General features: G+C 33.7%; 1 protein-coding gene across 1 annotated transcript; it reads left to right on the top strand.

Moving 5' to 3' along the window:
* Window positions 1–830: 830 nt before the first annotated feature.
* LOC115880759 lies at window positions 831–8,518 on the top strand. Its single transcript, XM_030898040.1, has 2 exons — window positions 831–873; window positions 5,727–8,518. The coding sequence occupies exons 1-2, from the start codon at window positions 831–833 to the stop codon at window positions 8,516–8,518; spliced, it is 2,835 nt and encodes a 944-aa protein (XP_030753900.1).
* Window positions 8,519–9,831: the final 1,313 nt, after the last annotated feature.

The raw sequence follows: 9,831 nt of genomic DNA, 5'->3' as shown, positions 1-9,831 counted from the left end.
ATAACTTCCCGTAACATGAGACACACTTTCTTATTTATTTTTCAATTGGAAATCAATTCTGCAAGGTTCCGTCATTTTAATATACAGGGTCAAAAATGAAAAAAAGTGACTCTACAGCCATATTTATATTTGCTTTAACAAAGAGCCTAAAAATTTCCTGGGTCATATTTCGACCGCCCGGCGCCCATCCGATTGCTGACAACAAGGAGAGTCATCAACATTTTATTCACCTTTGTGTGTCAAAAGTGTTGCAAAGAAATTTAATTATAGAACAGAGATGGCTAGAGCAGTACCATTTTTAATCGAAGAGTGTTAAAGGAACAGTATTTCTTTCAAATATTTATTTTATTGCTTAAAAAAGATATTAGTCTGAAAATAACCGATTTCAGACTTATAAGTTCAAAAATGAAAAAGTGTGTAAAATTAAAAAGGTAAATACTTCTAAGATATACGACTTACTTAATACCAGTAGTAGCCATATTAATTTTTAAGATGATTGTTTTCTATTTTAATAGTGTACTGTTTTAAAAAGTAAGCGATCTTTGATAAAAAAATTGAAGAGAATTATTTTTCCATCATTATAATATTGGTTACAATTAATTTTTCCTAATCCCGGACTTGTGATAATTTGCAGCTAATCTTTTCTTGTACTTTATGCCAGATTTTTGAAAAGATATTCGTCCAGTCTGACGAACATTTTTCTTTCGTCTACAATGAAACTGCATCATCAATAAAAAAGTTGTATATTTGCTATGAAATGATTGATTATAGATTACAGTTGAGGGCTGAAACATTTTGTGTTACAACGCAAAATAAAACACTAATTAATAATGATAGGTTTAGCCGTTCATAACTTACCCGATACACCGAGGGGTAAACCGCAGAGGGAAAAGTGTACACCGTAATTCCTTTTACTCAAATAATTCCTCAGAATTCCTCGTAATTCCTTCGGAATTCCTTGGAATTCCTGGTCTTCAAGGTCAAGGTCAATCATTCAAGGTCTTCCTTGGAATTCCTTGGTACGAACTCGGTAACTCTTTCAGTCTGAACCAGCGTTGCCACCTCGGTTTCGCAGTTCCGCTATGAATTTTCTGGTGATTTTTATAAATGTCTAATGTCTCTATAAGTACTAGATCTAGCAATAAAAAGTACTCTTACGAGATTTACGTTTTTTTAGTTAAATTTTAGGATTAATAGGGGATCATGAGGTGAAAATACTGGAAATATGTCGGAACTTACTTATTAAAATTATTTTTTCTCGAGATTTTTTGAAAATGATAGGTACCTAGTATACTCGTATCTATAGGAAAGGAAATTAATAAAACTTCAGTTGCACGTCATAATACGATCACCAGCAAATTCCATAAGATTATGCATGGTATCATTGATGAAGTGCACCCAAAGTTGTATTAATTTTCCTATAGTATATACCTATTATTCCGAGGAAATGAAAAAATCAACTTTACACTTTCTGAGTACTAAATAAAAAAATCTTATGAGGGTTTCTTTAAAATGGCGAAATCAGGGAACGTTATAAGTAGATCTCTCGGGGGTGGTTCGGCCGTACTATTGGAATATATTTTAGATATATAATCGAGGGTACAATATTAAATTAAAAGAATATCTAACCTGTAGATATTTGATATTGGGAAATTTTGGAAGCGATTCGAAAACGAAAAACGGATAGTAATAAATCGCCTGCAAACGTTTTTCTTTAAATTTAGTACTACCTATTATAGTATTCATGGTTTACTAATGTTCGTTAATTTTTTATAAAGTTGCTTGTAATTCCTCTTTATTCCTTTGGAATTCCTCTAAATTTCTAAGAAATTCCTTGGAATTCATTGGAATTCTTACGGAAATAATTGGAATTCCTAGTAATTCCTATGGAATTCCTTGGAATTCCTCGTGATTCCTTGGAATTCCTGTAGAATTCCTTCATAGTGTACACCATAATTCCTCTGCGGTTTACCCCTCGCGATACACACTTTTGTAGTTATTGTCCATTTGGAACCCAATTCGGTTTTTTTAATTTTAATAGAAAGTTTCATAATTTTAATAGAAATGGTTAAAAACTAAAAAAAAAATAACTCTACCGCCATATTTGTATTTGGTTTAAGAAATTAAAATTTCGACATAAAAACTTCACGCTTTCAAAGCGGTAAGCGAAATTATTCGATTAGCGGAACGCGAAGCAGTCGATTTTGGGTATTCTCGGTGCCGTGCGAATCGTTTCATGTATTCTATTAGTTTACATGATGATACTATTAGTTAATATGAATTTTTCATGTATCTAGTAGTTTACTAATCTAACTGTGTGGATAAATGAATTATGTCAATGTTCAAGAAGTCATGTTTCTAACTATGAATTATGTCAATGTTCAAGAAGAAAAGTTGAGAAAAAGAGAGAAATGTTGAAGACCCTTCTCAGCATTTGCGATGTTTTGAACAATATCTACAGCTGCCAAGTCGTAAATTATCGATTACTTATTGAAGAATTTATAGATCATAAGGAAGTTATAGATCAGTAAAGATTATATGCGCGTCAGATCGCGCTTAGCGCCTTTATCCATTGCGCTGATCATATACTAGCATCATCAACAGATGATTAAAACTCAACAGTAGGTTATTAAATTCACATAACATTAATATTTTTAATTTTTTATCCATATTTGACTATAAGATTCCTGAGAAATTGTATAAATTGTATACCTGTACGATTCGCACGGCAACGAAAATACCAGAATCGACTGCTTGGCCTCCCGCTAATCAAATACTTTCGCTTACCGCTTTGAAAGCTTAACGTTTTTATATCGAAGTTCCAGAATTCGGGCCCAGTTCCATTTTTAACCGGAGTATTAAAAGAACAGTATTTTCTTTGAAACATTTGTTTTATTACTTATAAGTCTGAAAATGTACTGATTTTAGACCTATAAGATCAAAAATGAAAAAGTATATAAAATTAAAATGGTAAGTATTTCTAAGATAGACAACCTATAGGAGCCATATTAATTTCTAAGTTGATTGTTTTCTATCTTAATAGAGTACTAGAGCACACTAAAGCAAATTTAATGAGATGTATTTTTTTCCATTAAGCACTTTAAAATAAAATTTGACAACATGAACTCTACTCGGCGAAACAAGAATGTATCGAAAAAATTCAGTTAGTTCAATAAGCAGAAGTCGACCGACTTGCCGAATCTACTTTTTTGCTTTTCCTTGCCCAAAGGAAATTCAATTAATTTTTAACAAGCGGCTGCTTGCGGTAAAGGAAAAAAGTAAGCGATCTCTGGTAAGCAAAAAATTCTGAGAGAGTCATTTTTCCATTATTATAATATTAGCTATAATTAATTTTTCCTTAATCTCGGGCTCGCGGTAATTTGTAGCTAATCTTGCTTTATACTTTATAGATTTTTTTAAAACAGGGTGGTCCGAACCGACAAACCGTTTTGTTAGGCAACAAACCGTATAAGTTCTGTATTATGCAATTTAAGTTTCAACACAGAAATAATACTTGGATTATATACCGGGTGCGTCTCAAAAGTGGCTCACCCCCTATAACTTTTTTATATTTTCAGATAAAAAAAACGAGATTTGGTATGTTAGTATATGACATAAATTAGGATTGATTGACGTATTCGATTGTTTTCAGTCACTTCCTGTTTCATAGGAAATGACTACAATTTTAATTTTTAAATGGCACCTCCGGTAAATTTTTACTTTATTCAATATAAAATGACATTCTGAATAGAATGACATATCATATATCAACTTTTGACACTCTCGCTTAAAAACTGTATTTTAAATTGCAATCTAGACTGTGTTAAAAACACTAATTTTTAATCAAGAAACCTTGGAAAAATAGATTTGAGTAGGTTAGATTGTTTTATCTGAAAGAATAAAAAAGTTATAGGGGGTGAGCCATTTTTGAGACGCACCCGGTATATCTCATATATGCCAACTTTAAACTTAACATAATTTGCTTCTAGGGTGCAGATATAAAATATAACCGATCATTTCCAAGTCGCCTTTGGCAGACTTTTTTGTTCAAACAGCATTTAAATGATTTTCATTAGTTATTCCTATTTTTTTTTTCAAGAATTTTTAGAAGAAGTTAAACTAACTAACTAAAATTTGTCACTACTTATTGATTATTTTTAGAAGAAGTTAAACTAACTAACTTAAATTTGTCACTACTTATTGATTATATTTAGTACTGTATAATCTTTGTGGGAAATTTAATTATGTCGTTATATTTGAGGTACAGAGTTACAAATAAAAAATCGAACAAAATATATTTTTTATAGCTGGTAGCTTTGATTATGTATAAAACATAACGTGAAGTTCTTATAATAAAAAACTTTTTATTTAATTTATTTATATAATTTGGAAAATTAGGCCACTAAGGAAGTGGCCTCCTATTAAGGGAGTTTTATATTAATAGTTTATTCTGACAAGAATACTAAAATTTTACTTAGTTTATTAACACTTTGCTGAGATACACACATTTTGTCAAGAATAAATTTAAGCTATCTTTTTGCTCTAAGTGAATATCTTGTATACATAATTAATTTTCAATTAAATGGCATATATATGTATATATTTATGTAACGGAGTAAATATAAAAAAAATTGGGTATATTAAATCAAAATATAATATATTATGTATATTAGATATTATATTTGAAATAGAAAAGCAAACGTTTTAAGTAAATAAAGTTTTATTTTTTGTTAGGTAAAGTTATTACAAATAAAGAATTTCTAAGAAGTTTGCTGCCGCCGGATACTAACCAAAAGCACAGTAGAACTTTATAGCAAATAACAGTTTTTATTTTTGTATCTTCCTAGCGAAATAATTTGGTAGATAAATAATTAGACAGACATAATATAGTTTCTATAATATGTCTTTAAATTCTTTCGTATCTTTGTGTGTGTGTGATTTGCGTTGATGTCATTATAATAGAAATGCAACCACCAATATAAATATACTTTTCAGTAATGAAATTCTTTACCTTTTGCGGTTGCCTGCGGAATGTTGTCGTTTGTCTCCATAAAAACCCACACGTAAGAATTAGAATAAAATAAAATTTGAAAAACAAACACAAACTTACTTAATCAAAATTTAGTGCCCTTTAAATTCAGTTAATTAATGGTTTGTAATTTATACATATATTATATTCAATAATATATTTTTCATATTCAATAACATATTTCACTCTCGGGAGAACCTGAAACTCCTAGAGAGCGCGTCCCCAGGTGGCGGATCGGGGAAAGCCTCCCAGATATGGGTGGTAGGAGGAAAATGAAATACCTCCTGCGGACCAACAGGTATGCAGCGTCTGATTCAGAGTGAACGGCCGCAAACAGCGTCTGTCTCAGAGTGAGCGGCTGATTACTAGGTCCTCCAAAAGGGGGTTGTGGCGGCAGGCGTAAGCACCCTACCACACTTAAAATCTTAAGTGCTTGGGAAAAATAGATGCAGAATGAAAAATTATAAGAAAAATCCCCGGGTGGCAATCCACACCTCATTTAGAGGAGCCCCAACGGATACGGGGGGGCAGTTCTGCTGAAGATTTTCAAGTACAAGCTGTAAACAGCAACCGGGACAGAAAGAGGAAAGGGAGGAAGATCAAGGAAAGGAAATTAAGACTCGCCACATGGAATATCCAAGGATGGAGAACCAAGCGAAGTGTTGTTGAACCACAAGAAGTGTTGGAGGAATTCAAGAACATGAACGTGGATATATTGGTTGTAACCGAGACAAAGAAAAGGGAAAGGGTACAGAAGAGATCGGAGGCGCACTGCATATATGGAGCGGAGTGAAAAAAGAACAAAGAGCTAAAGCGGGAGTCGGAATATTAGTGAAGAAAAAATTTAGAAAGAACATCAAGACGTGGGAACCAGTAAACGAAAGGGTGATAAGAGTGGAGATAGCGATATACGGTAGGGACGTAATTATAATAGGCGCATACGGACCAAACGATGACAGCCCCGTTACAGAGAAAGAAAAGTTTTTGGACACGATACAGAACGAAATTGCTAACATACGGAAAAAAGAACTCATTATAGCAGGCGACTTGAATGGGAGAGTAGGCAGAAAAGAAAATGATAGCGTAATAGGAAGATTTGGAGAAGAAATAACCAACGATAACGGTGAAAGAGTCATAGAAATATGCGAACTAAACGACCTCAAAGTAACAAATGGGTTCTTCAGACATAAGGATATCCACAGATACACCTGGACACAAGAAACGAGAGAACTCAAATCTATAATAGATTACATTATCATACGAAGAAGATCTACAATTAAAATAAGGGACGTCCGAGTACAGCGAGGGGCAGAATGCGGAAGCGACCACAGATTATTACTAGCTAAAATGGAATTCCCTTGGATGAATAGAAAAACGAACAACATTGAAGGAACACCGATAGAAATACAAAAAAGAAAACCACTAAAAATACAATTATTACAGGATGAATCCACACGACATCTATACCAAACAAGACTTGACCAGAAACTCATAGAATTTAGATACGATGATAACATGGAAGACACATACCAGCACATCAAAGAAAGTATGCTACAGGCAGGGATGGAAGCCCTCGGAGAAGTAGAAGGAAAACAACGACCTTTCGAATACAATCTTAGTGAAACGACGATTAACGAAATTAAATGTAAAAAACAACTGTACAATAAATGGCTGAGTACCAGGAATGAAGATGACTACAAAAAATATAGAGAAAAAAACAGAGACGTTAAAGGGATGGTAAACAGAGAGAAAAACGAAAATTGGGAAAAAACCTGCCAGAACTTGGACCAATATATCGGTGGAGCTAGAAGATCAGAAGCATGGAGAGTGATTAAGGAATTGAGATCCGATAGGAAAGAAAGATCATACATATCATACATTGAACCTGAGAAGTGGAAAGATCACTACAAAGATTTACTCACGGAAACAAGACAAAAGTTTATAGAGGAAAGACAAGAAGAAGAGGGACAACCTAGAGCACAACATATACCTATAACAATAGAAGATATACGAAAGGCAATTAAAACAATAAAAAACAAAAAAGCAGGAGGACCAGGGGACATCGCACCAGAGCTCATAAAATGCGGCACAGAAAAATTATTCAGAATCATACATGGAATGTTTGGGAAAGCAATAAATGGACATAACATACCAGACGAATGGAAGGAAGCACAGCTAACATCGATTTTCAAAAAAGGAGATAGAAGACAGTGCGATAACTATCGAGGGATCAGTGTCATAGCAACCATGGGGAGGCTATATGGTAGAGTACTGAGAGACAAATTAGAACAGAACATACAAGGAAAAATCGGAGAAGAACAAGCAGGTTTTACAGCAGGGAGATCATGCATAGATCATATTTACACGATCCAACAATTATTGGAGAAAAAAAAAGCAAAGAACAAACCAGTACACTTAGCATTCATCGATTTAAAGAAGGCCTATGACACTGTACCCAGGAAAGAACTATGGAAAGCGATGGAAAGACTGGACATACCGATAACACTCACAAATGCAATGAAGACTTTATATAGGAACAACAAAATACACATAAAAGTAGGGAACAAGATAGTAAACAGCTTAACAACATCGAAGGGGCTGCTCCAGGGATGTCCAACATCGCCAACATTATTTAAAATATTTCTGGAACATGCACTGACAACCTGGAAACGCAAATGTGAAGGTATGGGAATCCCTCTAAGAAATGAACATCTTTACACGCTCTGCTTTGCAGATGACCAGGTGGTGATGGCCCAGGATGAGGAAGATCTAAGTTATATGCTCAGGAAGCTAAATGAAGAGTATGAAAAAGTAGGACTAGAAATAAACCTGAAGAAAACCATGTACATGACAACAGAGGAAGATACAGCTGATTTACAAATAGAAGACCACCTGGAAATAAAGGGAACCAATAACTTTAAATACCTGGGATTTACACTATCGAAAAACGCAACTACGGAAGAAGATATAAATGTCAGACTTGGACAGACAAGATCCTGTATACAACAACTGCACTCCGTTATCTGGGATAGAAATATCAGGAAAAAGACTAAAACATTGATATATGAAACAATTATTCAGAGTATCATGACATATGCAGCAGAAGTATGGGTCATAAACAAAAACAACCAAAGAAAAATTCTGGCCACCGAAATGATGTATTGGAGAAGATGCTGTGGACTAACCAGAAGAGACCGAGTCACGAATGAGGAAATAAGAAGAAGAATGGGGAGAAAGACCGACGTCTTAAAGTACATAGAAACGAAAAGATTGGTATGGTACGGTCATGTTAGAAGGGCGGAAAATAGATGGATTAACAGAGTGACAGAGTGGAGCCCGATTGGAAGAAGAAAGCGAGGGCGGCCAAGAAGATCATGGCGAGATGAAGTGGACGAGTCTATGCATCGGAGAGGACTACGAGAGGGAACATGGGATGATCGAGACGAATGGAGGACCCGGTTGATGGAAGGAAGGCAGCCAGAGCTGTAGAATCCTTTATATATATATATATATATATATATATATATATATATATATATATATATATATATATATATATATATATATTTCAGACAACAAACCAAATCTAGCTTAAAATTCAAGATATATTCGAATAATAAATTATAAAAATCATAAAAGATATCTCTTTAGTGGGTGTTTGGCAGGGTTCGGAAGTAGTTAATTAAGACGTAATTTACCTGATTAACTACGTGTAGTTTTTCTTCAAAAACTACGTCTTTTCCCGTTCGTTAACTACATGAAAACTACGTTAATAAACTACCTATTGATATTATGAATAATTTTGCTTTGTATGGGGTGTCTAAATAATATGATGTGAATGGTTATATTTAAAGCCATATTTCTTCTATTTTCTTAAATACAGTACGTCTGCTGGATCTCTGTCTATGAAAGGAATGCGGACAAAAAACATTTAAATAAACAGCAATATACTTTATACGTCGACTTGACGAGTACGTCACCGCAAATAGCTCCGCCCACTCATTTTATTGGCTACTTGTAAATTTGTCGAATTTTTATTGATGGGACGCGTCGTTTAATTTTTTACGAAAAACATCGAGAGAATATCGTTTCCCCACTCACGGATACCCCGTAGCTACAGAATGGACAGACGTACTGTACATTATGTGTTTTCTAAAGCTTTAACTTATTATAACCTCACCTCAAACCTTTGATATTTGAAAGTTACATACATATGTTACATAAACTACACCCTCTACATAAACTACATTAACTACATGTAATGTAGTTTATGTAGTTTTTAAAAGTAACACGTAGTTTTCCGAACCCTGGTGTTTGGGCTCTATTAAATTTCCTAACTTGATTATAATAAGATATCCATATCATGGTTACATATAGTGACCGAAGCTGATTTTTATCGGTACTAATAGCTTTCACTAAACCAAAATGAAATGAGATATATTTTCCCCTCATGCCCATTAAAATAATAATAGAAGAAAAAGAGGTCTACCTAGCATACAAAACCAAAATATATTGAAAAAATACGTTTAGTTCAATAAGCAGTAGACGCAGACGAACGACTGCTCTACTCAATTTATTATTTTCTCTCTTCCATAGCGGGCAGAATATCAATTAATTTTTAACAAGCGGCTGTTGGTGAAATAGAACAAAATTGAGCGTTAACTGTACCAAAATAATATCCACCGAATATTTTTTATATTGGCATAATTTACGTAATGTAATTAATTATGTATTAATCTCTCACTCTAAAACATTTTTTGGCTGTGATAATTATTTTTAAAAACTGGCTAAATTACCTCCGC

The sequence above is a fragment of the Sitophilus oryzae genome, unplaced genomic scaffold (genome assembly GCF_002938485.1).
Source record: "Sitophilus oryzae breed Bouriz unplaced genomic scaffold, Soryzae_2.0 scaffold_1657_pilon_pilon, whole genome shotgun sequence".
NCBI lineage: Eukaryota > Metazoa > Arthropoda > Insecta > Coleoptera > Curculionidae > Sitophilus > Sitophilus oryzae.
The sequence above is the reverse complement of the archived record's forward strand: the minus strand, read 5'-3'. Positions and strand labels throughout refer to the sequence as shown.